The 27,682-nt window shown below is 45.9% G+C and overlaps 1 protein-coding gene across 3 annotated transcripts in view; it reads right to left on the minus strand.

Annotated features, from left to right (window-relative positions):
* Nucleotides 1-27,682, minus strand: part of LOC147624771 (E3 SUMO-protein ligase SIZ1-like) — a 63,226-nt gene that overhangs the window by 2,572 nt on the left and 32,972 nt on the right. For all 3 annotated transcript variants that reach the window (XM_086817991.1, XM_086817992.1, XM_086817994.1), the window contains exons 7-17: nt 26,506-26,574; nt 26,114-26,201; nt 25,901-25,976; nt 25,716-25,789; nt 25,516-25,623; nt 8,176-8,343; nt 7,929-8,033; nt 7,592-7,672; nt 6,268-7,501; nt 5,885-6,094; nt 5,640-5,761 (exon numbers count right to left, since the gene is read on the minus strand). In XM_086817991.1, the coding sequence (XP_086674117.1) occupies nt 5,946-6,094; nt 6,268-7,501; nt 7,592-7,672; nt 7,929-8,033; nt 8,176-8,343; nt 25,516-25,623; nt 25,716-25,789; nt 25,901-25,976; nt 26,114-26,201; nt 26,506-26,574 (2,152 nt within the window). In that variant the 3' untranslated portion in view covers nt 5,640-5,761; nt 5,885-5,945. The remainder of the gene's footprint in view (nt 1-5,639; nt 5,762-5,884; nt 6,095-6,267; nt 7,502-7,591; nt 7,673-7,928; nt 8,034-8,175; nt 8,344-25,515; nt 25,624-25,715; nt 25,790-25,900; nt 25,977-26,113; nt 26,202-26,505; nt 26,575-27,682) is intronic.

Below are 27,682 nucleotides of genomic sequence, written 5' to 3' on the forward strand. Positions count from 1 at the left end.
CATGGAATGGAAAATAAAACAGAATGAAAACATAAATATAGCTCTCTCACTAAGAGAGAGAGAGAGAGAGAGAGAGAGAGAGAGAGAGAGAGAGAGTTGGTGTGAGAGAGAGCAGATTCTCCTTCGCTTCCCCTCTGGCTGCAGCTCTCACCTGTGTGTGTGTGTGTGTGTGTGTGTGTGTGAGAGAGAGAGAGAGAGAGAGAAAGAAAGAAAGAAAGATTTTATTAACGTCTTCCAAAAGACCGAACTCGGCCTATGAGACAAATCGGAGTACTTGTATGGGGTATCCTCTGTCATCCCAACAAAATGAAAAAGTACTGAATAAAAAAGCTGAATCTGGGTGTGCAGGGGATGGAGCTCTATTACTAGGAGAATGCAAAGCTATATGCATGGAGTATACAATCATGATATGCAACCTAGCTAGCTCCATCCTGTACCATATTGGGGGTATAAAATGGTATACATCAGTGAAGGGGGTGCCCACAGCTCCCTGAAGAACATGCCTGGGTGTGCTCTGAAGCGAGCCAGTCGCTCCACACCCTCTCTGTGAAACTGAGCTTTGATCTCTGTCATCTCTCTCTGGTATAGGCGTGGTGTCCGAAAGCCGGGTGTCCTCTGTCTCCTGCGGGCTCTAAGTGTCTCTGCTCTCTGGAGAGTAATTCCCTGCCGTGTAGGGGCTGGGAGGGGTATGGATCTCTGAAAAAATGTAGTAATTTGTGTTTGTCGCCCCCCCCTCCCCCCCCCCCTCTGGAGCTGTCTGAGCCTGTAATAATGTCTCTCTGTGGCGCTGTATGTCTAGAATGTATCTCCCCAGTATGCGCTGGTGTAGGGAATGTGGCTCTCTGAATAAAATGGGATATCTCTCTCTGATGGCTGTATATGCTCTGCATCTGCATACATAATGCTCCTCACTCTCCACCTCCTCTCTGCACAATCTGCATACCCTCTCCTCTCGGGGGATCCGTGCTGCTCTGCCAGTCTCAATCTCCAATCGGTGTGATGAAATTCTAAGCTGACCAATAGCCACTCGGGAGCCGTGTGGTAAAAAGCCCTCCATGTATCTAGGCCTCTCTATAAATCCATCATCAGTGATACTCATGAAGTGATCTCTGTAGTATAGCATCTTCGGTGGAAGAGGTTGTGTAGGCGATATCCATGTCTCTCGTGTATAGAGCTGCCATAGATCCTGTCTCAATACTCTGTTCCTCTCACTATGAGAGAGACGGATATGTGGTGCATCCCTGTCATACTGGAATGGTGGTAGATGATCCATGTCTAGGCCATGCTGTGAGAACCAATGTGTGACCTGTGCATACCATGATCCTCTGTCTCCTGCCTCAGCCAACTGTCTAGATGCCTGAAAAGCTCTGTATGATAATCTGTCCTGTGGCATCTCTCTAAATCTGTCTAGCAGGCATATAGTCTGAAATATGGCCTCTACCATCATAGGAGGCGCAGCAAACTCTGCTCGGATAATGTCATGAGGTACTGACGGTTTGCTGCGTATCATGCGTGCCATCATGAGGGCCTGTGGTCTCTCTATCTGTGTCCACCAGGTGTACAGGTTTGCATGGTCATGATCCTTTAGACATGTGATGGGAGTATGACATGTCGGCGGAGAACCTCACAAATCTATCTCTGTGTGGTGGAGAGTCATGATGCTCTAGGTCGGGGACGTCTAGCTCGCAGAATGGATCGAGCTCTCTTACTAAGAACTCCTCTAGGGCATGGAGCTGGAGCGTGGGTAAGGGTGGTGGGCTCTGATGTCGTAGTAGAGGAACTGTTGTGGATAGTAGATTCCGATGTGGATGTATGTACTACAAAGAAATCTGTGATGGCTCTCTATGAGGTGTCCTGTCGGAGCCGGGGTTGTCTCTCAGCATGCTACCTCAACACTACATCCCTGTGTCGTCTCAGCTCCATCAAGTACATGCCCAAGCACCTTTGATCCTCAAATTGTATCACCCATGTGAGCGGTCCGAATCCCTCTCGGAAGAGGCAATGGAATCTCCCCCGTATCTCATAGTAAGCTGGGCAACTGAGCATATAATGGGCCTCATCCTCTACAGCTCCTGTGATGCATACTGTGCATGTCCTCTCCTCATGTGAGATATCCTCAGCTCTGCCAGTCTCTCAGGCAGTGGGAGGATACCCTAAGCTGGCCAATCGAGATACGCATGGCACATGACATGTGTATCTGTATGTATCCCGGGATCTCAAAGAATCCATCCTCGGAGAGTCTCAAGAAGTGATCTTTGTAGACTTCTTACCAATCTCTGACGGAGACACCCATGTCTGGTGTATGTGTAGCCCGAGTAGATCTAACCGGATGATCCAGTTGATCTCCTTATGTGAGAGATCAAGGTATGGGGAATCCAGGCTATACTGAAACGGGGGGGGACGGTCCATCCGTATGCCATGTGCATGAAACCACTTGACTACCTCAGAGTACCATGCATGTGTCGGTAATGGTGGTGGCCGTGCCACTGAGGAGGAGGGCAGTCCAACTCGTCTCAATCGCGCCCTCTCCCTCTCGCCTTATAATTGCATAGAGGACTCTAGTGCTAGTCGTGGGAGGCGATCTCTTTCAAGCGTGTATACATGCTGAATATAAGTGACAATCTGAAAAGGGGCTTCTGTAACCAGTGGGGCCATCCCAAACTCTGCATGTAGAATGTCATGTGGTACCAGATGGCTTACTCCTGATCATGGGTGACAACATCATCACCTGTAGCCTCTCTATGCTCCTCCAGTATCCTTCCCTAGGCCTGGCCCCCAAAGGGCTGCACTATACATAGCTGCTGGTCGTACTAGAGTATGAAAGAGCCAGCACTTAGTGCGGGGTTCTTGGAAATGTGCCTGGAAACACTATCTCTCCATACTGGCTAGGGAGGCATGCCCCTCGCAAGTCGGTCAGTGGCAACTGTGGTCATGCAAAACAAAGGGCCTGTAAAAGTGACTCCTAGATACACATACTTCTGCACAATCTCCACTGGGGCATCTCTGTATATGAAAGAAAATCATGAGGCAACTGCATAAGATGTGTTGAAGACCATAACCTTGGTTTTGCATCTACTAAAGACCCAATAGACCTATGAGACCAAATTGATACATTAATGTCCATGGCATATCCCACTTTGCGTATACAACACGGCTAGGCTGCAGGATCCAGATGCCACAAATTGATGGCACCTCGGCAGCAGTAGTACATTAGGGCCTCTCACAGTCACTTGGGTCACGGATGCTGACGTTGTCAAGGATTAGGAGGAGGATGGTGGGGGGCTTTCCCTTCACATTTCTCACCTCCGCATTTTGGCAGTTCTAGTCCTGGTCCCATCTACAAACCACCGGAGACCGGGCTCATGTCTGAGATAGGAGATTTGTTGTAGCATTGCAACCTAGCACATATGACGAGCTAGATGCAGCAAAGCCATCGAGGGTACCCACAATCCGCCTGCGTAGTCCATCAAGAGCATTTGGCTCGAATCCCACTTGGCATTACAAACCACCCGTGTGGTTATATCCCCCCCCCTTGAAACCGGCCTTTAGTAGAAACCCAAGTGCGGCAGACAAATTGTCGCCCTAACACGGCTGTAAATCAGCAAAGTAAACAAACAAAAGGGAGCTAGTGCACTCCTACAAGAAAACAACACCACCTGTTGGCCCCAAAGCTTGGCACCCCTTTCGGCATTTCTTTATTCACATTCAAGAAAGAGTTCAACTGAAAACAACATGGCCAAACATGGCTTATACATATGCATGTCCAAACTGCCAGTCCTCTGGTCCTCTCAGCATAGAGGCTTCACACAGCCCTGTGCTCAAAACACCACATTGTTCTTCACCTCTAATTTTCCAAGAAGGTACATCCACGAGGCCCTGAAAACGCAGCCAATTGGCCCATGCACATTGCCATAAAACAACCCACAAACCCTAACCTAGTACCTAATTTGATACTTTGGTTCGCCAGTGATGTATTGGGAACCCTTTTGGGGGCCAGATTTGGGAGTGGATGATTGGAGGAGAGTGGAGGGACTGCAAGTTATGATGCTCTCATACATGATCAGGAGTAAGCCCTCAGTCCACATGCTATAGTACTGGCGGAGTTTAGATCAGCCCCTTTGGTTATTGATGCCACGTTCCAGACTCACATACACGTTACACAAAGCTCACCTCCCATGGCTGGATATGGAGTCCTCTTGGACAGTTGGCACAGGAGGATCATAGTAGTGGTTGGTATGCATGCACTAAGAGTTGACTTGAGTCACATGGCCTTCAAATGGCCCCTTGCATCACAGGGAATTAACTGCATCATTCGCTTGGATCTGACACAGCTTCACATAGACTGGACATCAATTCTCCACGAAGCTTCAATTCTATGGAGAGCACTTCATGAGGACCACGCAGGATGGACTCATTGAGAGGTGCAGATACCTTTGCAAACATATGTCGCATGCCATGAGGATGCTGATTGGGCAGTTAAGAGTACCTTCACACCGCCTTCAGATTGAAACAGGGAGAGCAGAGGGAGAGCAGAGGGATAGGCCGATATGCAGATTATTCAGTACAAGGGAGACACAGTCAGAGGAGCATTAAGAAATACGGGAATGTGCCCACTGTCTTGTCAGACAGGGGTTTGGGCCTTTGTCACGGTGATACGTTACGAAGATCAGAGATGTCTGGGCTCAGTCACCAGAGAGAAAGACTACTGAGACAGCAGGCTGAGAGGCAGGACATCACACAGACATCCATGACAGATTTCTTAAGGACCCCCCAGGTGAGAGACTACTGAGACAGCAGGCTGAGAGGCAGGACATCACACAGACATCCATGACAGATTTCTTAAGGACCCCCCAGGTGACTCAGAGATACTCATCAGCTCACTCGACATCAGAGTAGGAAGAGACCCTGGATGAAACACCCAAGACCGTCACCAAGATTCACTTGCTCCTCGTACACACAGTCACCAGGGATCAGACACAGTCCCTTCAGAGATCCAATCGCCCCCGCCCCTCAAGATCCAGTCTATCCTCTCACCAGCTCCGCATTCGGTAGATGCTTCAGCACTGTGAGCAGCACCTCCCCAGGTGGTGGACATTACTTCCCTATATTATATCATTGAGGAGGATGATGCATGCTGTTTGGTGTTACTTGAGGCTTTTACGCAGATTCCATTTTAGCCTGTTTTTCTCTCAGGAATTTGTTTCCTCTCATATTGTTGACATACAGTTTACTCACGGATCATATGTAATAAACCCTTCGGGGTCTTTTGTAGACATAAATAAAATCTTTCTTTTTTTCTCTCTCAGCCCCTCCACAGCTGGCCATACAACCTGCACATTCGTAACCCAGCTCACAGTAGAAATCTGCCTCGTTCATTTCTGCTTAAGCAGCCATAATGAGGTTAACAAAGTGGAATGGCCTGCATGGCAAGCTGGATGACATCTTCATGAAGACACTCCATCCCATGGGTCAAGGTCAACTCCCTCCTAAGAGTACAATGAGTGGATGTGATTACACAATTCTTTGTCCTGTGCTAATGTCATTGGTGATGCTCTTTAAAAATGAAATTTCGACTACATTTTTATTCATGATTGGGAGAAAAGGTTGACGTAAATGGGACGTTTAGTATGGTAAAGGACCTGCTGTGATCAAAGAGACTGTGCTAGCCCACTCAAAATATAAGTGGTGGAGTGACACATGTTAAGAAGGTAGCTTCTTGTTCAAAGCATACCATACACATCATCTTCTCCCAAGTCAGCACCTGCAGTAAAAGACTTGCTGTAAGGTGTTGAAAAGCACACGTCTCCATAAGTCTGATCTAACTAATAAGAAATGGTTTAAAGAGTGCGCCTATACTTTGTTACGGACCAGTAAAGATACATACCAAGGGCTTCTATCAGCAAAGGTTGCCAGCCAAAGACCAAGCCTGTTAGACCAGCTTCTTATCAGTCATCAGAGTCAGAATCCACTCGAAAGTAACTTCTCGAGCGATGAGAAGAACGATGTAGAGCAACACCAGTAGTTCTTCTTTGTGCAGTTGTGCCACCAGTTGCTGCTGGAGTTCCTTGACTACTGAGATTAAGAAGAACTGATGCTGCCAAGGAATCAAAACACACGTTCAATGCCAGCAGTTGTTTACAGCTGATCAAAACAAAACACATTCCTCAAAACCCACCACTTGAGAAATGCACTATGACTGGTCCATGTCTGGATGACTATGACTCAGACCGTAAAAACTAGAAATACAGTGAGATCTTGACACCTTACCTGGATCAGCAACAGGGTCGAACCTTTCCTGAGAAGCATGTTCAGCACTATAGGAGGAAGCTCTTATATTAGAATGGCTATCTGTCATCCTTTCACCACCGCCCAAACGTAAAGAAAACCATCCATCCTGAATATCCTCCCTAGGAGTTGCAGCAGGCTCATGGATACTACCCCGAACCAAAGCTCTGGCTGGCTGATGTGGTAAAAAAAGACGTATTGATGTATCTGTAGAGGCCAATCCCCTTTCATTCTCTGAAAGTTCACCTTGGTACTCAGTTGGCCTGTCATAACCAAACAGACTCGTCGTTGACATGCCATTTCGCCTATACTGCTCATTTGAAAATCCATAAGTTGGCCTTTGACCTGTTTGTGCAGAGGTAGAACGAGCTGTATGTTCATGACTTGGATCTTTTCTAGCAACAATTCTAGAAGAACGCAAAACTTCAAAGGATGGATTATGTGCCTGTGGTGACCAGGGATCTACTGCTGGTGTCAATTCCCCTCTATCAGCCTCAAAAAAATCCACAGTATTTTCCTGAAAAGGTTCCACTTCTAAAAATGAAGCCTCTGTTTCCGGAGCTTTTTCATTATCCTGTGCCTTATTTTGCACTGGAACTGCAGCCTGTAGCATTGTCAACCTAGCAGCACTTTCATCTCCCAAATTGTACTCATCTATGTTTTCTTCCTCTGTGTCACTGAGGATTATCACCTCTGCATTCCTTATAGGTTCTGAATCTGCAATCACAGGACCCATGGGTCGAAGAGGAATAACTGGTGCTTCCGTAAGGATCGAGTTAACCTCAACATCAGCAAATTTAGACAGCTTGAGCGTCTCTTCTGGATCCTGACTTGAACTGGGACCTTCAGTGGTGTCAGCGGTCATGCTGCTACTCCTAGAATAATCGCCACCTAGGAGCATTGAATTCTGTTCATATAAACCATTGGTAAGAGAGCTTGGAAGTCCTTTCGTTTGTTTCACTTGCCAGGTACCATCCCGTGTCCTCTTTATACCTATTTTAAGAGGTACCTTTTCGACCAGAAGGCCTTCTTCTATTTTCACAGTTTTTAAAGCCCCGTCTTTACTTGTAGATCGTTCTTGACCATTTGCTAAACCAAATGTAGCATCTGGTGAGCGCCATGGCTCTTGAAGTTTAGCATCACCTTCTAATTTAGGCCTCCAAAGTCCGTCAGGCTTCATCTCAACTTCAGTTACATCATCTCCATAACTTTTCATCTGATTGTAATATCACATTTAGAGCAAAAATTCATGTAAATGCACGCAAAACTAGTACACCAGTTAACGTGGCCAAATAATTTTACTTACTGCTTTGAGTATTCGAGTTAAGAAAGGATCAATAATCAGATCATCGAGGGAATAGTTCATCAAACAGATCGGGCATTGCCACTGAAAGAAAGTACAAAGGTCAACATGAAAACAATATTTGAACTAGCACATGTTAGGTCCCTCTATCAAAAAGAAGCAAATGTAGATTGAACTTTTTCAAAGGTTAACCAACAAAGTACTAGCCTTATCATGCCCTGCAAGGTGCCACAGCATGAGCATTGGATTATCCAAAACTCGGTGGTTAATAAAAAGACAGCTTTCGAAGTTAAATACTTTTGACCCTTTTGATAGATAGTTTACACAGATCGGGAGCTACCTTGCGTGTTCTTTGATTAAGCTCCACAAATGTGTGTAGATCGAAACAACCCATATGTAGACATCGTCTGAACCTTCCAGCCACCTTCATTCTACACCCACTCATCTACATGCAGAAAGACGTGAATAAATGTAGTATTACAAACTGCAAAGTTACCACATTTGTCCAAGAAGATCCACCAAAAGTTTTATTTGTGATTTGTCTATACAATAAAAGAATGTAAACCTCTTAACAAGCACACATTTACCGGGCAGCGAAGGTTCACAGAGACGCATTCGGAAATTACTTCGAGATCACTGTCACTGTCATTACCATTATCTACATCACCGCTGCCACCACCAATGCAGCGACGGATGCGAGCAAGAGCTGTATCAAAAGGTTCACCTTCAGCTTCGCTTGGTATATGGTTTAGAACCTGCCAAAAGATACTGTGTCATTCCCTCTGCATGCCTGTCAATGACAAGCAACACAAACACTGCACACTGATTGATACTGAAGGTAGGTCTTGCAGGATAGAAGTTACTAAAATGAATTGTAAACAAAAAGACGCATGAGAAAGATGTAATTACATCTTCCCAATCGAAGGGAGAGGTTAAAGAGATGCTGTAGGAGATGAGAATGGGGAAGCACTTTTACAGGACAAGTACACACCTCGGAATAGTTGTGGGTCGGTTCAGCTTGCAGGTCTGCCTTCAATGGGCAGCCAACAAGCAGATGCCACTTACAGTTGACTCACTGAGCTTGACCCCCAGCTTCAGCTGCTCACAAGGCTTCTCCTAATTATAAGGAGCCCTATAACCGACTTCTTTTACCCATTCAGGATGTGGAGCATTGATTTCTAACGCCACTCCCCTCATCATCCACATATATGTGGATGCTGCTTAGTGCATGGTTGGACCAACACCATGATTTCATAATAAAAACTTCATCAAGATTCAACACATGTGGAAAAACATAAGAGACATTGTCCACATCTTGGTTTGGAGCCTTTCTTTCTTGCGCGATTCTGCGCCGGCCCCTTCCTCCACCCTGCGCCAGCCCCTCTTATCTCCTTTTCAACTGCTATCTCATAGGAATCATCCTACTGAAAATGCTATTGAGCATTTATTTTGTCAAAAATTTGACCTAAAGCTGATTTGTACCTGCAAATTACAGCAAATTCACTGGTAAGAGCTTTTATGAGTTATTTTTGCCTATTCTACATCCGCATGCTTGACCATACAAGTCTCCTATGTCACAGCCTCGCACATGCATGCTTGTGTATGGATGCTAGTGAAGCATAGTTGCTTGTGGCAAGGCACTGGGGATTCGGGAGTGAGGTTTTGCGCAACAAAAGCTTCAAAATCGATTTCGACAAATCATGTTTGCAAATTGTTTTTATTGCACGAATGCCATTGGAATTCTTACATATGATCTTGAGGAATCCTTGATAATACAATCATGTTACAAGGGGGTTGGCCCTTTCCATCCCTATTGCTTGTGTCATCTAAATTACAACATTACTATCTTGTTTGATGCTATGCCATGCCATCTTGTTTATTAGTATTAATAATTTATTCCAGTGCGGGGAGGTCAAGGAGGCCATTAGGCTACTATGGGATAGAGATTGGTCAGATACAGAGGATGTGCCAGAGAGGGTGGCCCAAACCTTGCTCGAGTCAAGCCGCATTTGTCAGGAGATGGCAAAGGCATGCAAGAGGAGGAAACAGCTATTAGGTGGTCTCTAGCCTCTATCCAGCGACTTCAACAGCAGTATCCTGGTGTTCCTTCTCCCAAGGATGACGAGGTTCGTGCCAAAGCAACTTTGAATGCCATACTTGAGAACAAATGTGAGTTCTAGTTTCACACTTCTGCTTCATTCCGGGCCCGCAAGGGGGATCAAATGAATAAACAAGTTTTTCAAGACTCATGGACCCCAGCCTTGTTGACATCAGCTTAGGGCTTTGAGAGATTGCCACGGCTCAGTCCGTACACCACCAGATAAGGTTTTGGAGGTGGCCACTGAGTTCTACTCTACCTTGTTCTCTACTAAGGCAAATTCTCCAGAGGTCGAATTCGCTAGACAGAGAATCTAGAGTTGCACTCATAGGGTGGTCACAGAGGAGATGGGTAGGCATTTGATGGCTCCTTTCACACAAATGGAGTTGGTAGCTGCTTTTGTATCACAGAGTGCACACACTTGTCCAGGTGAGGATGGTCTCTATCGAGCCTTCTTTCTCTCCTTTTGGGAATGGCTAGAGACCCCTCTTCTTTTGGCCTTTCAAAGGATTTTCTACTCTCGTAGGATGCCACAGAGCATGATATCCGGCTTGATTTGTCTCCTTCCTAAGGGGGGTGATAAGTTGGAATTGCCATAGTGGAGACCGATCACTTTATTGTCGACCGCCTATAAGGGGTTGGCAAAGTTGCTTTGCAGCAAACTTTGCCTATTCCTCCCAGAGCTTATTCATGACACTTAGATAGGCTTTGTCCAAGATAGGAGCATCTTGGACAGTATCTTCACCTTCTTTAAGGCGGCCTCAACAGAGAAGGCAACCTCTGGCCATGTTATTGTTGGATTTCGAGAAAGCATACGACAAAGTGGACTAGTCTTTCTTGGAGGGCATTCTTAGCAGGCTTGGCTTTCCATAGGAGTGGATTTGGGGTTGTTGGGATTTAATCGTTGTGCCAATAGTAAAGTGACTATTGGAAGCCGTATGAGTGATTCTTTTCACTTGCAGCGGTCTGTGAGACGGGGATGTCCTCTTGCTCCTTATTTGTTTTTGTTCTTTGCTGAGGCCATGTCTTATTTTCTTCAAGATAGCACTACAAGGATTAATGGCGTGAGGTTAACCACCTTTGGATTTATCTTAGGACCTCCTTGATGCAGAGTATGCCGATGATACACCTCTATATGTTGAGGATAATGCATAGGTCTTGGAGCATGTGCAAGTTGTTCTTCATACTTTTTGCTTGGTAGTAGGAGCAAGGATCAACTGAAACAAGTCTTTGGGTTTCCTAACCAATCCTCTGGCTTCTTGTACTCGAGGTCAACAACGGGGATTCACTTGGATTGGTCGCAAGTGAACTGCTCGCTATTTAGGTTTGCACGTTGGCCTTGACATATCAGTAGCCTGTCAGAATATGCAGCGGAAATGACAACCAAACTTGGGTAGACAAGAGCAAGTAGACTGCAGAAAATAATCAGCACAAGAAACACAGAGAGATGTGTGTAAACTCTTCTCTATACACAAGATCCCGAAGATACTGAATGAGAAAGTGGAGGAGGATGGGGGGCAATATATACAAGCCCATGAGGGCAGTCGGCCAGCACTAGAAAGGGCCCACGACTGAGCAAAATCCCACGACTGCTGAATATAGCAGTCGGCCAGCATCAGATGCCCCACGCCTGGACAGAACAAGTCGGCCAGCACTCCTACAGCCCACGACTGATACAGATGCAGTCGGCCAGCTTCAGAGTGCTCCTGGCATCAACTGGCAGCCCTCCAGCCACTAGGAAAAAATGGGAAAAATAGGGAAAAAATACGGGGAGTGTGGAAAAATAATATACGGGCGGGCACACCCACAACAGAGGCCCTGGTGTATACAAATAGACAGGAGATGACTTCTAACACCCCCTCTCAGCTCCTGGCTGTAGCCCCAGGGAGCTGGAGTGCCGCCTGAGCGTAGCCTGAGGTAGAGACTTCGTGAAGAGGTCCGCCGCATTGTCCTCCATCGAACAATAAAGTAGCAAGATGTCACCCGCCAAGATCTTCTCACGAACAAAGTGATACTGTATCTCTATATGCTTGGTCCGGGCATGGAAAACCGGGTTCCGAGCAATAGCTATACAACTCTGGTTATCACACTGGATGACTGTGGGCTCCCTCTGTGGAAACCCCATCTCGCGAAGCAGCCTCCGCAGCCATACAACCTCACAAGCAACACCACAAGCAGCCCGATACTCTGCCTCTGTCGAAGAAAGGGCAATAGTTGGCTGCTTCTTGCTGCTCCAAGAAACCGCTCCTGAGCCGAGGGTAAAAGTGTATCCTGAAGTAGATCTCCTCGTGTCTGGATCTCCTCCCCAATCTGAGTCACTCCAACCTTGGAGCTTGACTCCATTCCCTCCTGTGTAAAAGAGTCCCAGATCCTTCGTACTCTGCAGATACCGCAAGATCCGCAATCCTGCGTCCCAATGAGTCTTCAATGGCGTCTGCATAAAAGAGCTCAACAGCCCCACGGAGAAGCTCAAGTCCAATCTGGTGTTCAGCAACCAGATCAATGAACCAACCAACTTCCGGTACTGCGAGGCATCAACTGGCTCACAAGGATCTGTAACGGTTAACTTTGTGTTCGGGTCCATCGGCGAAGTAATAGGCTTGCAATTCTCCATCCCAAAGGCCTCAAGCAACTCATGAACATACCGCTGCTGAGAGACGAAAAACCCCCTCTGGGTCTGCCAGATCTCCAATCCCAAGAAGAAGTGGAGTAAGCCTAAGTCGGTCATCTCAAACTCCTTTGACAAGGCAGCCTTCGTCACTCCAATGTGCTCCACATGACCGCCGGTGAGAATGAGATCATCCACATAAAGGATGATGAGAGTGACCATGCCGCGTTCCCGAAAGAGATACAGGTTCGGATCTGCAACCGATCTCTGGAATCCAGTCCGAATAAAGAAGGAATCAATCTTCTGATTCCAAGCCCTCGGAGCCTGCTTAAGACCATACAAGGCCTTACGTAACCTGTAAACCATCCCTTCCGATCCTGGAACAATAAAGCCTGGAGGCTGCTCAACGTACACCTCCTCCTGCAGGTCACCATTAAGGAACGCCGATTTTACATCCATCTGGTACACGGGCCACCTCTGAGAAGAAGCAAGGGCAAGAACGGTCCGAATCGTGGTCATCCGCGCTGTCGGTGCAAAGGTATCCTCGTAGTCGATGCCTGGCCGCTGAGCATAACCCTTAGCCACGAGCCTGGCTTTGTGTTTGTCCACCGACCCATCAGCTGCGTACTTGGTCTTAAAGACCCATTTGACACCAATGACTGACCGCTTCGACGGCCTCGGTACCAACTCCCAAGTGTTGTTCTTCTCGATGGCGTCAAGTTCCACCTGCATGGCTTCCCTCCAAGTATCCTGTGAAAGGGCTTCCTTTACGGAAGTGGGCTCTTTATCCCGCATGATACGAGACATAAGAGCATAGTTCACCTGAAGAAGCTCCGCCGTGTTGCTTTTATCACGAACTCGATGTGATCTTCGAGGGCCGTCCTCTGTGGTCCACTCGGAGGGTAGCTCCGTGACACCTGACTCCCGAAGGGTGTCCATCAACCACCTAGGTACTCGAACAGATCGTGGAGCCTCCTGTGTTCGCGGGGGCTCAACTCCAGCTGCGGGCTCAACCTCTTGTGATGACTGAGGTGGATCAACTGGAGTGGTAGACTAGGAATCATCATCAGACTGTGGATCTCCAAGAAGTGGCGGCTCCTCGACAGTGGATGCTGGAACATGCTCGTCAAAGACCACATCCCGGCTGACAACAATCTCGTTCCTCTCTGGATCATACAACCTGTATCCCTTGGAAAGAGAGTTATACCCCACAAATACCAGCTTGCGGGACTTGGAGTCAAGCTTCCCCCTCTGCTTCTTTGGAATGTGTACATACGCGTCACTCCCAAAGACACGGAAGTGCGAGACATCGGGATTCCTGCCAAAATATGCCTCAAATGGAGTCATATGAGGTACAGAAGTCGTCGGAGAGCGGTTAATGGTATGGACAGCTGTTGCCACAGCCTCACCCCAAAGTGGACGAGGAAGATCTCGATGCTCCAACATGGTCCTCGCCATCTCCACCACAGTCCTGTTCTTACGTTCAACAACTCCACTCTCCGAAGGCGATCCGGTATTGGCCAATTCCCTCTTGATGCCATGATCTGCACAAAACCGAAAGAATACAGTCGAGGAGAATTCCCCTCCTTTGTCAGCCCTGAGAGTCTTGACCTGAAATCCAGACTCTTTCTCCACCATCACGTGCCAATCCTTGAACCGAGCAAAAGCCTGGTCCTTCTGTGAAAGAAAGTAGACCCACGTGAATCTGGTACAATCATCAACAAGCAGCATGAAGTAGAGAGATCCTCCCAAGGATGGTATCTGCTGTGGTCCACACAAGTCAGTGTGAATCAACTCCAAAGGTTTCGAAGCCCGCCTGGAAGCCTGCTTCGGAAAGGATTCCCTGTGCTGCTTACCACGTATGCAAGAACTGCAACATCCTTGCCTACTACCAACATCTGGCAAGCCAACCACCATCTGGTCCCGGAAGGCGCGCCGCAAAGCATCCACATTTAAGTGGCCAAAACGAAAGTGCCACAAATCTCCGACCTGAGAGCCTGTCAGTGAGGAGAGTGCAGAGAGCTTGTAGATGCCGTTCTCCACACCGCCTTCCCAAACAACTTTGCCTGTCTCACGGTCCCTTAGAGCAACTGAATGCTCCTCAAATTCCACCCGAAAGCCAATCTTGCATACCTCATGCACTGACAAAAGATGAAAGCCCAGAGCAGGGACATAAAGAACACGGGAAGCATGCTTGCCCCCCTTGCCGTCGGGAATGATCTCCATCCGGCCCTCACTATGAATCGGAATAGTGGAGTTATCGCCGATAAAGATACGACCTGACTGCCGTTTCAGATCCAGGAAGAAGTCACGGGATGGAGTCATGTGCCTGGAAGCACCACTGTCGAGAATCCATTCCCGGGTATCCTTTGCGGTGAAGCCAACTGCCTCCTCGCTCGAAGATGATGAAGCATCGGAGTCCACCATCTCCAAGTGCACAAATGCCGGAGTCTTCGCAGCTGAGGCTGAGGACTCAGCACTCTTCCCTCTCCGCTTAGGGCACTTCCTCCAGTAGTGGCCTTTCTCGCCACAATCATTACACGATCTTTCGGCCTTCAGCTTCTCTCGTTCTGGATCAGGCTTCTTCTCGGAAGACTTATCTGGTGAAGCCTTCCCTTTGCCCTTGTTGGTATTCCGGCCTTTCGACCGTTGGCCAGTTAAGGCCTCCGAACCTCTGCCGTGAGGAGGGTTCGTGAAACGTTCCTCCTGGTCCAGGACCATTGGCACAAGCTCCTCCCAAGTAATGGTGCTGAGCCTGCCACTCGTGATCAACGAGGAATAGAAAGCAGAATACTGACCAGGCAAGTGGGAAAGTAACGTGATGGCCATATCTTCAGATGATATCTCTTTCCCAGCTTGAAGGACTTCCTGCTGAAGGGCCTGCAGCTTGTTAATGTGTTCCCGCATCGTCGAAGACTTTGCAGGGTTCATAACCCGCATTTGCACTTCCAAGGATATCCGCTTCATGGGTGACACCCTGTTGTACAAAGAAGCCAAGTGCTCCCATATGCCTCTCGCCAGCGTCATGTGCTTCACATGGTTGATCACCTGTGGTGTGCAATTGAGGAATATAAACGACCGGACCCTGGCGTTGACACGGTCCCACATTTGTGCCTGTGCCTCTCGGTCCTTCCTCGTCAATAATAACTCCCCTTCCTCAGCTTCCGGCCTTGGCACCCCTTTGATAATAAAATCAGCAAGATCATATGACTCCAGAACTGACTCCATCATGACCTTTCAGATGCCATAATTGGACCCGTCCAACTGCCGATCCACTGGGAACGTGGGGAGAGTCGGAATCTTCACGTGCTTCTCTGCCATCTCGAGTAAATCCGCCATCTCGGAGAGTAACCTGAAAGGGTGGGTGGGTGGGAAAAATCTGAAAATCTGAGAATATGCAAGTGGCTGTCCAGCCCCTTTGCCCGCCTTCCTCTTGCACCTTCACTTCCCGTTCAGCCCGAAACAGTCCACCGATCAGCAACCTGTTGCTCCCCCTCTTGCTCAGAAAAACGCCCAAGATCTCCTAGAGCCTAGGGCTCTGATACCATGTCAGAATATGCAGCGGAAATGATAACCAAACTTGGGTAGACAAGAGCAAGTAGACTGCAGAAAATAATCAGCACAAGAAACACAGAGAGATGTGTGTAAACTCTTCTCTATACACAAGATCCCGAAGATACTGAATGAGAAAGTGGAGGAGGATGGGGGGCAATATATACAAGCCCATGAGGGCAGTCGGCCAGCACTAGAAAGGGCCCACGACTGAGCAAAATCCCACGACTGCTGAATATAGCAGTCGGCCAGCATCAGATGCCCCACGCCTGGACAGAACAAGTCGGCCAGCACTCCTACAGCCCACGACTGATACAGATGCAGTCGGCCAGCTTCAGAGTGCTCCTGGCATCAACTGGCAGCCCTCCAGCCACTAGGAAAAAATGGGAAAAATAGGGAAAAAATACGGGGAGTGTGGAAAAATAATATACGGGTGGGCACACCCACAACAGAGGCCCTGGTGTATACAAATAGACAGGAGATGACTTCTAACATAGCCCAGCAATTTGTTCCGGTGATCTCCTCTTTTTGGAATTCAATTAGACTTTCTTTGGCTGGCAAGGCCTTGGTAGTTAACTAGGTTCTCTTGGCCACCATCTCTCAGCTCCGACGGTTGATCCGAAATTATTTGTGGGCTGGCTCGGATGGCACTTCGGATACGAGAGCTAGAGTGGCTTCGCATACGGCTATTCTACAGACACATGATGGGGGTGTGAGGACTTATGAGACTATTAGTGACTTCCTTTGATGAATAGAGGTCTCTTTGAATAGATGTGTCCTTTGGTGATGACCCATGTGACACCTTCACTAGTGTCTCTTCAATGGTTAAGAGTGATTAAGAGTAAATATGGGTAATTAAGAGGGATTAAGTCACAATCGTGACAGGGGGTTTGGGCATCATAGACCCTAAGACGTAGAGCAAGGCTTTACTAGTGAAATTCATGGTTCGAGGGCTCACTCCACGAGATCACACCTGGAAGATCTTCTTTGGATGGTGTGTGTCATTGTCACCCTCAACTTGGTGGAGATTGGAGGCTTCTACCAGATGGATTTTCATTGTTGTCAGCTATCAGCCGCCTCGTTCAGCCTTTCTTTGTAGTTTACTGCGTGTTTGGCATTCTCTCATACGATGCCTCTTTCGCCCAAAGCCCACTCTTACAGAGGAGATTGAGCGACAGCCTATCCTATGCAATCCCCACATCAAAGACACTTCTGGGCGCATGATTGGTGAGCGAGGGGGATTTCGAGCCCTTTTGGCAAGCCCACTTCTCACCGAGAGTACCAGAGGAGTTGCTGGTTATGGCACCTCGTACTTCTGAGTGGGTGACAAAGGCCACTTACACAAGATTGATCCTCCTTCAGTCCCAGAGATTGATACTCTTATGTGGCTGCAAATTAGGGTGGTTGCCTCTCACGGCAAGGGGTGGTTTATTGACCCTATGTTGATTGATTCTAGTTTATGTGAGTACAGACAGTGGTTGTGGGAGAACCAACCTTTGGCAGACTTAGATTGGGATCCACGTGAGAGGTCTTAGCCTCCATTATGGCAAGGCCAAGAGCCTGTTCCCTTCTTTCAGTACACTGCCTGATTGGGTGTCGCGTATTGCTCAGACAGTCCACACACCCCCCTTCTAGAGCCCTTCATTGGCATGCAGAGGGGATTTCTCCGGCTTCCTTGGAGAGATTTTGGAGGCAGCTTTGGGATTCGTGGAGACCACACAGGACAACTTACTTTATGTGGATGCTGGCACATGCTGGTCTACCGGTGGGCAATTGGCTAGTCATTCCCAGCACATGCTCAATTTGCTCAAATGGGATCCTGGAGACGACTCATCATTGTCTTTGGTCTTGCCACTCCTCTCAAATGGTGTGGACAGGTGTTTCTCGGCTTCTCTAACAAATTTCTCCAGACCTCAGGTACATTACTTGGAGTGCATTTTGCTGGTTGCAGCCGAATTTGGTAGGCTGGCATCTTGGATACGAGGCTGCTGTGGATGATTTAGTTTTCCGCATCAAGCATGGGATCTTTGCTCACGTGCGTTTTTTTGATATCCCTCATCATGTTCTGCATTCTCATGAATCATCGAATAGCTCAAAGACCTTTAATATCATAGGCGATATTATTGGCTGGTGCATTTGGAGGGCCAGATGCCGCCACATCTTGGAGGAGAATCTTCTTCCACTCATCAAATTTTGGCAGACATTTGGTACGACACCATTCACACCCTTTGTGGTGAATGGGACTATTTGATAACTCTCTCCTCTAGGTCTGGTGAGTTGCAGAGAAAACATTTCCTGGAGACTTGCAGTCATCACCAGATTTTCTTCCACGTGCAGGGCAATACCCCACAGTGGAAGTACATTCCTCCACACTGGTTTATGTCCTGCATCTCTTATCTCCCAGCCTGAGATTTTGTATAGGTTTTGTTTTTTGGCATAAATTTTGCCTTTGAGTGTGGTTGGTTGCACTTGTATATATATACCTAGATGAATCCAGGAACATGCCCAAATTCACCTTTTAGGAACGTGCATGTTATATACTCATGGTAGTCAACCCACAGGACTATATAACTATCAACTCCATTATGCATAGTATGCTCAGCCATAATGAAGCCTAGCACTAAGGGAAGTAGCAAATAGAAAGAATTGGTCACACTTGTACCTTTTAACACTTTAGCACGTGTTTGTACCGGATTTTGTGGTGATATAATCAGCCCTCTTTTACTCCAAAAAAAAAATAGTATTAATAGTTTTAAGTGTGTGCCACGATTGTCTTGAACCCTATTTGGTGGTATTTTATTGGTGTCAAAGCCTTGGATCTTCCTCCTTTCTCTAAGGAAGACGATCCTATCTTGCATACACTAATTGACAATGCTTTTAAACATAATGGCCAGCCATATAGGTAGTGGAGTGAATGTAAATTCAAGAAGGTAAGCCCGTGGAGAATAGGTCGTTAAAGATGTACACAGTGGAATCATGCAAGTGAGCCCGTGGAGAACAGAATATGTACACAGTGGAATTATGCACGTGAAGAACACCCTTCTGAAAATGTCTTATCACGTATTCCATGGTGATGAGGGACAGCCATCCCGTGGTAAAGGGAAAGACCATGGAGCCTATGTGCTTGAGGAAAAGCCGTCTCGTGGTAAAAAGAAGGTGCACAACACTATGGAAAATCTCAAAGGCAGCTACGTAAGAAAGATGCCCAATTGAAGCGTTTGCATGCAGATCCAAGAGTAAGGCAAGTGTTGGATGCACGATGGTGCTCAGCTTTTGTGAATGAGGCATTTGAAACTGTTGCATTGGAATTGGGCATCAAACCAAGAGAGATGGCACTCTCTTTTCTCATCCATAAAGGTGATGCAGTGAAGGGAAAAGAGGGCGAGCTTATGTTTAAGAAGCCACCTTCCCAACCTTTTTGGATCTGCTTCCGCAAAGCTGAAGAAACCACTGCACATTAGTGGCTGAGAATGCCTCCCAATTTTGCCAAAAAAAAGTGGGATTAGTTGGGTCAGAAAGAGAGTGAATCAATAACCTCACATGTATCAAAGTTTTGGAAGGTAATGTTGGAGGTGATTCCCTTCATGAAGATTGATGAAGAGGAAAAGAAGAGAAAATTTGAGTCGGGTCTTCAACCCATTCTTTCAAGCTGCACTTGAAATCTACCCCACTTTACAACTCCTCATTAATTCAGCTTTGGCTTCGGAGAACCTTAATCTCAAATTGATGCAATCTAAGATTGATATTAGCACGGGAAAAGGGAAGACCAAAGCTGGTCAAAACCTGCAAAAAGGTAGAGAGACAACTAAAAAGGACTTGAAGGACCTTTTATAACATAAAGGCATTACAAAAAGATAAGAACACACAAAGAGATTATTTAAATTCAGTTTTTGGGGGACTTCCCAAGCAGAGAACCCATGACACACACAGAACAGCTCAAAAGGCCCAATCATAATCTTCCTCATTGAGAGAAAGATTATCCATTGCTATGAATGTTGTCTTCTTTTGCTATGGAAGCTTCTGCTACGTCTTCATCTTCGTCTCTTCTTGGACAACGTTGGCAGTGTCTTTTCTTGTTCTTTGGCCATTCTTTTGAAGCATCGATCCTCCATGTGTCCGAGCATCTTACAAAAGTTACAACTCGTTGTTTTCCCTTTGCCTTGGCATGAAGGAGATAGAGCTGCAGTACACAAGCAATGAGCAGAAGCTAGGGGCGGTGGGAGGTTCCCATGGTGTGTACGTAGAAAGAGAGAGAGTGAGAAAGAAAGAAAGAAAGAAAGATTTTATTAACGTCTTCTAAAGGCCAAAAACGGCCTATGAGACAAAACCTGTGTACATCATCATCATGTCTCAATGGACATCAAATGGATACAAAAGAAAAAAAAGTACAAAGTACTCTATAATGTGGAGATAAATCACATACAAGGCTCTAGTTAACTAGAGTGAGAAAGATGTAACAAACTCAATTGGGAAAAGCAAGAAAGTGATTGCACAACTCAATGATGATGTTGATTGATGATTAAAGCTTACACCAAGTACATGCTTTTATAGGCTTAAAAGCCTTATCTTTGACACATCAGATTTACTGGGGCCATGACACATGGCGAGGCCTATGACATCATTGCTTATCACATCACATAAAATGGCTACAAGATGTTGTTCACACACATACTCAACTACTCACATAAGTGAGTGTTCACTTATGTAAGTGAACAGCCCTTGTATGTGTTCACACACATACAAGGGCTGTTCACACACAAACACAAGCCGGTACACACACATGAAGACTCCAAAAACCAACAAAGCCCCGGCGGAGATGTCTCGAGATAGACCTTCAATAGCCACTGTGATTTGGGCTCAACACTCCACTCTAATGCTCCATCTAAGGCATGTTTCTTGCTACAAACTTAGAGGCTAGTAAGTGTGGTTCAGAGGCTAGTGTGCTTGGCACAAAAGGCTCAGAGTCTCAACAAGCATGGCTCAGAGGCTTAACAAGCATGGACAAACAGAGACTCGCAGGTTTAGGGAACAAGTGCCAAAAGAGTTTGACCACTCATGACTTTCTCTTACATCAGTCTACTTAAAAACAACACACCCTTGATCTAAAGAGGGGTAGAGAATGAAGGGTTTACAATTATTACACATAGGATGGAGAACACATAGATGAACAAGCACACAAATAGATACAATCAAGTTTCAGGAGACAACCCGGAAGAGAACCCTTATTGACACTTAGGGAGAAAGGGTTTAGATGGTCCAGTCATAATCTTCCTCGTTGAGATAGCCATCATCTTAAGAGCTTTTTCTTCAGTTGTTGAAGTTTCTGTTGCCTCTTTGAAATCGTCTTTGTCTACTTCTGCAATAAGATTGGCGTGGTCCTTGGACTGCTCCTTGGCCATCTTCTTGAAGCACCTCTCCTCGGTGTGACCGAGCTTTTTGCAAAAGGAGCACTTCATGACTTTCTGCTTTTGCCTTTGTCTTTCTCGTAGAAAGCTTTGTCGAAGTTGAGTCCTGCTCGTAGACCTCGATCTTTCATCATACTTTAAGTTTTGAAAGCAGTGAGCTACTTAATGATTGAGCCTAATGTGCTTAAATGTTCTTGGAGAGATTCACATTCTTTCATTTTAGTACCATAAAACTTATGTTCTAAGAAAACATTGGAATTATTAATTTTGTTAAGATATTCTAACTTATCCCATACCACTTTTGCCAGCTTATCCACATCAAGATGATGAATGAGATTGTTGGCGAGACCGAGGCCAATGTGTGCCAGTGCCTTGTCATTTCGGTCATCCCAAGCTTGAACTTGTGTAGATCTTTCTGCACCTTTGGGTTTCTCATCATGGTGCCTTTCACCTCATTCCATAGCCCATCACGCATCAAGAGCAACCTGATCTTTGTTTGTTTAGTGAAGTTAGTGACTGAAAACCTTTCGAAGGTGATACCCAATCTCTAGAGTCCATGGTGGTAGAGAATAGGCCATGCAAGAGGGCACAAACTCAAAACGGTCGACTGGCGAACAGGCAACGGGAAATTGGCTAGTAGCTAGTGCAAAGAGTGCCGCACGTGTAGCAGCACACGGGGAGGACACCATGCATAGTGTCCAACTACTCAACAGCGGAAAGGCGGCACCAAAGGATTCAGGTAGGAGTAGTAGCATGGTGACGACTAGGTGCACCAAGTCACAGTAGTTCGAAGGCGGCAACTGCAGTCAAAGGTGGCGCTTCTGCTAGTAGCAAGCATTGGATGGCAATGATCTCTCACGGGCAGGCCACGCCAGGCAATCAAAGGCGGCGAGCAAAGACAATGTCGCTGCTGTTGACGATGAGTGTGGTACATCAAGACTGAAAGTTGGCAACGGCAATAACAGACTGCAACGGTAGTGGCAGCAACATCAGCCAGGCGCAAAAGGTTGTAGGTCGTTTACCAATTTAAGAAGCTAGAGCTCCACTACACAGGCAATGAGCAGAATTGACAGGAAGCATAAACCCTAACCTTAACTCGCTCTAATACCAATTGAAGAAGCTAGGGGGGATGGAAGATTCCCATGGTGTGTACGTAGAAAGAGAGAGAGTGAGAGAAAGATGGAACAAACTCAATTGGGAAAAGCAAGTCAGTGATTGCACAATTCAATGATGATGTTGATTGATGACCTAAGCTTACACCACCTTTACTGGGGCAATGACTCATGGCTAGGTGTAAGATCGCTCCAAGATTCAACCCTAATTCACACGCCAAACAAGGTTAGTACAAACAACATAGAAGGGCACAAGCAAGCTCACCACCCAACCATAGGTCGCATCCATGGCCACCCCCAAGCCAGGGCTTAGATTCCACTCCCACAAGCCAAGTCAAACAGCCCTGGCATCCCATACCACCAAAGCCACTCCTAAGAGACCCTCGGCAAAACCACCTCTAATCCTCCATGTCCATAGCAAGAGTAAGCCTCTTGGTCCAGGTCCAGACTGACCACACGCATGGCAAGAGTAAGCCTCTTGGTCCAAGTCCAAACCACAATAATCGATAATAACCCAATACTCACTTATATAGTCCTTATTGCTGCTATAAATAGCACTCTAGTCATAAATATACAACGTTGGTTTTATTAAATCTGAACCCTGGCCACAAGAATCTGTCTGCTTTCCCTAGTCCATGGCTCCCCTAACCCTATTGGATTAGTCTCTAACCCCAAGGATTAGTTCTAGGTACATAACATTCCTCCCCACTTGGAACATTTCCACTCTTGGAAATAAATGAAGAAGAAACAAGCTACCTGCATCAACTGTCTCCGAAATCAAGTTTATACCTGTCTATCAAATCCACACAGCCATAACTAGCTCAACTAAAGCTATTGTTCCTCCAGCATATGACCATCAATGGGAACAATACAGTTGAAGAATATAAATCATCCTTCAATCCTTCAACTCCCCAGGGAATTGGAAATCTGAAAATGCCGAGACAACTATCAACTAGCTGCAATATAATACCCATCCTTTTCAAGATCTCTCATAAATCCTTGTTCCTAGAAGATATCATACCTCCCTCTCCAAAGACTCCTCTAACTGTCAGGCACTACAACTATGTCTCCTACAAGTAATCAAAGTCCAAGGGAATATGGGTTTTAACCCAACTCCTACCAAACATATTCTAGTTATTGCCAGAACCATATGCTCAGTAGAATCATAGGGATGTACCTCTCCCAATAAAATGGTCACATGGAGCCATATGAACAAGCATAACCTCTAAAACCTCATCCCACCCTCTCTGTCTGCCTATCGGACTAAGGATGATCAGAGGAACTCAAACTCAGCATAGTCTCCAATACCTTGAAACTAGCTTCCAGAAGTGTCTCCAAGTCCCCATCACTCACTATGTCACAAGGTAGTCCATAGAATCTGTAAAGCTGCTCAACAAACTGTTGTGTCAATTCAGTTATTCTCATGGTTGCATGGACGCATAGCTCTAAATATATAGCAATAACTCAGACACACGCATGTCCCACATCTGTCCCAAGTCCCGCCACTACGTTCACACGATACATGCTGGGTTTGGTACTATGAAGCCTTCTCAGACTTTAACTTTCATTTACGCCTGGAAGCCTCTGAGCAGGTGTCTATGGCTTGAGGTTTCTGAGGGGTGTTCTTCTGATTCTAGCTAGCCACTGTCTCCTCATAAATCATAGCATATCAGATGGCATCCTCTAGTGTTTTGCTATGGTCACTCCTCACCTAGAGCTTATGATCTCGGGCTAATCCTCGGATAAAGAATCCGCATAAAGTCAGAGCATCCATATGCCCTGCTGCCCCGCCCGAGACATATCTGTCAAAAGGCATATTCTCCATGTCCAAGTCCACAAACTTGGCCACTATATCAAAGTCATCCTCTGCTTGGAGGTTATCATGGCCTAAGACCATTCTACTCCAGCAAGTAAGTTTAAAGGATACCAAGTGATCGAATTTATAAGATGTAGGTTGTATATTACAAAGCTGAATATATACAACAGATCTTACTGGATGACCTGGATTTGAATCCCGTTTTCTACGGCCAGGTATGGCATTGAATAAAAAGGGGGGTGGGATGTTGCTTGCTCATGAGTGCATAGGGTAACCCAAAGCAAAATCTTTGTATCTCATAGTTACAAGAAACGGCTGTTCCAGCCCTACGGAATATAGAAACGCCATTTCCCATTCCTTGTCATTCCCATTTCTGTCCCATTCCCATTTCCTAACTTGTCCCATTCCTGTTCCATGCTATACTCCTATATTTTACACCCGTTCCAGCTCCCATTCCCCATTCCATGCAGCTATGCTAAATCTATTAGAAACTTAACTTCTCACTAATGTCTCGAGCAAGGAAACCTTCTTCCAAATCTACCGAGCTGGAAGCCTTGGACTAAGCCTTGGACCGATTTGCATTCATTGCTACTATTCAGGCTGAATCTGCTACTCTTCAGAACTTGTTCTCCTCTCTTGACTGCTCCCAAAGGCTTGTAGAAAATGTATAAAATAAAGAGAGAGGGTCCTATTAAAGTAGGCCAAGTCAGTAGTAGCCCAACTAGTCTGATAGAATTAATTTGTGTTAGTTGCGTTAACTAGCATTAACCCACAATTTGTGTTATATGGATTCACCCATAACTTCTTTAGTCCCCTTTTAGATTAGGTCTCATAACATGGGTTGATTCTTCAGCTAAACTAAACCCTTACTAGTGGCCTAATCCTAACCCTAGCCCTAATTGTTAGTCTAGCATGGCACATGCATCCAATGACTGTGGATGATGCATGTGAAAAAATACATGTATTTGCTTTCCATAAGATATTTGTCGAATTCATGTTTACTTAATGGCATTCTACTTCATCTAATTCCGATGTTTAAATCCACCTTGATCTGTCCCACCAGCCCCCTCAATAATAGATGCTGCCACCACCCTGCTGATACAGGTCCTGCCATACATGCTGCTCATGCATCAACAATGACACCTTCCATGCTTTGAGCATGCTTTCCGTCTTGCTCTGTATAAAATATATGTACAAAAGCTGGGACGCGTATATATTGCAAACCTTTCTTTCCAAGTGAGAATTTGTGTGAGTGTGCACGCACATTCCTTTTGGCAACTATGTATCACACATAGGCGCTCAATACAAAGCTAGAGAATGAACAAAGAAGTTGAACCTGATCTACAGTTAAACGCTGTATCATCCGGATTCCTATACAAAAAGGGCGTCCATCAGATGCAGACATAGAGATACTGTTGCTTCCTTCCCTCACATAATCTGAAATCTGCAAGAAATAAACCATCTCATCCACAAGTCCCAAGATAAACCGCATCAGATACTTGAATAGACCCATATTCATAAATGTCAGGAACTCACCCCAGCCCCATCATCACGACCATTTATTCCTAGAGACTGATGGCCTGGTCTATTAGTTACACGTACAGGACATCCTGGTCATCATGAAATACAAAACGAATCAGAAGAAAGCACCAACTCTGTGACTAAATTATATTATGTTTGATAAAGAGGGATGGGCCTGGGCCTGAGCATATAGTACACACCATTCACACGCAATTCTGCATGTAATGGCCAATGCATTCGGAATGCCACTTTATCATTGAGCAGCACACTCCAGATCTGCAAGTAGACCCAACAATACAATATGTTTTGAGAGGATTTGGAGCTACCTATAAAACTTTCGGATGAGCTTTAAACCAGAGCCAACACACACACGAGAAGTCAGTGGCAACTACTACACAAAAGCAACCCTGGACCTGAAGATCGTAATGAGGTTTCCGCAACATGTCTTGATCAGTGCAGCTGAGCGTAAATGGTTTTTCCACGTTCTGTAGTGGATTTGACCTGCATGAACCACAAGGCAGGCCCAAAAGGGTTAAATCCTAACAAGGGATATAAGTTTAGACATACCATAATTACATAGCAGATTTCAACTGAGCACCTCAGATAGCAGAACTATCTAAACCCAACAAAAACCTGTACATTTGTGCCTCTTCTCCATGGAATTATAGGGCAAAAAAAGAAACTATCGAAAGAGTCACCCCATAGACCACAAATCAGCTCATACTTGCTGATCAATGTGACTATGTCCAAAGACATACAGACTAAACAAAGGAAATACTAGCTTTACAAAGATAGTATGCCTTACCCCTCCGAGCCAGGAAGGGCAGTGACCATTTTAGTTGGCAGCATTGGGTGGGAAACAGCAACACAATACCTGAACCAGCATTACAGAAAATCTCAATGAAAAGAGCTGCACGAAAAGCAAAGACATTATAACACCAAACAAAATGAAATGGTCAGAGAAGTGCCTGATACAATAGTTCCGTTTGTAGCAATAAACATCATTTTGAGCATTCAGCTCGTGCAGCAAAAACGGCTGAGGACCTCCGTACAGGTAACCTCAGGACCTTTAGGCATATATCTCAGTATACAGCTTCGGAAGTGTGGTACACAAACCGAGAAACCAACCTCCAGCAACTCTATCTGAGACTTCTAAGATTTCTTAGCTTCAGACAAAACATTGTGCAGTTTGGACCAGGCCCATCTTTGTCTTTGCTTGAGCATGAAAAACAGCTTCTTCCAGTAAAGAACAACACTAAGCTTTCCAAAGACACAGACTCAATAAACTCCAGAACCACTTCCAAAAACTAGAAGTGGTAAAAAAAAATGGACTTTAAACTCCATACCAAAAGCAGAACCAGCACTCTAACAATTTTGTGTGACATTGCAGATGAGTAAATTTAGACCCCGCTCAAAATGTTGCAACCACACATCGACAATAAATCAGACTTTATATTTAGATAGTGGAGAAGATCCACAAACCATGTTTCAAACACAGGCAAGAGGGCCTGTCACATGCATCAGCACCTCCTTTACGTGCATGCAGACAAAAAGGGATAGGGAGGGATCAAAAGGCCATAATGGAAGAAAGATGGCTTAAGAGTTGTATGCCAAGGAGCGAGCTGCACCAACATTAGTCATCATGCACTAGCCATGAGATGAGATAAGATCAGATGTTTGTATCCTTGTCCTCTGGAGACCAAAGTGTTATCTATGGGACATATTGAGCAAATATAAAAGCATATAAGAAGTATAATGCTCAAGACGTGCAGTGTCCCCAAGTATCATAACAGATCTAAACCATGGTTAAGCAGGCACTGTTGATGATCAAGCATGTGAGCGAAGTAAGAGCGCACAGCTGTCACATGTCGTTGGCTCTACCAATAATATCTAGCAGACTGACCAAGATGATGATTGTAGTACAGTTCCCTGGAGAAAAAAGCATGTTAAAAGTAAAGCACACATGGTGTACACAGTGCATG

Source organism: Cibotium barometz, chromosome 24 (genome assembly GCF_041138505.1).
Source record: "Cibotium barometz isolate CiBa-2024 chromosome 24, ASM4113850v1, whole genome shotgun sequence".
Classification (NCBI taxonomy): domain Eukaryota; kingdom Viridiplantae; phylum Streptophyta; class Polypodiopsida; order Cyatheales; family Cibotiaceae; genus Cibotium; species Cibotium barometz.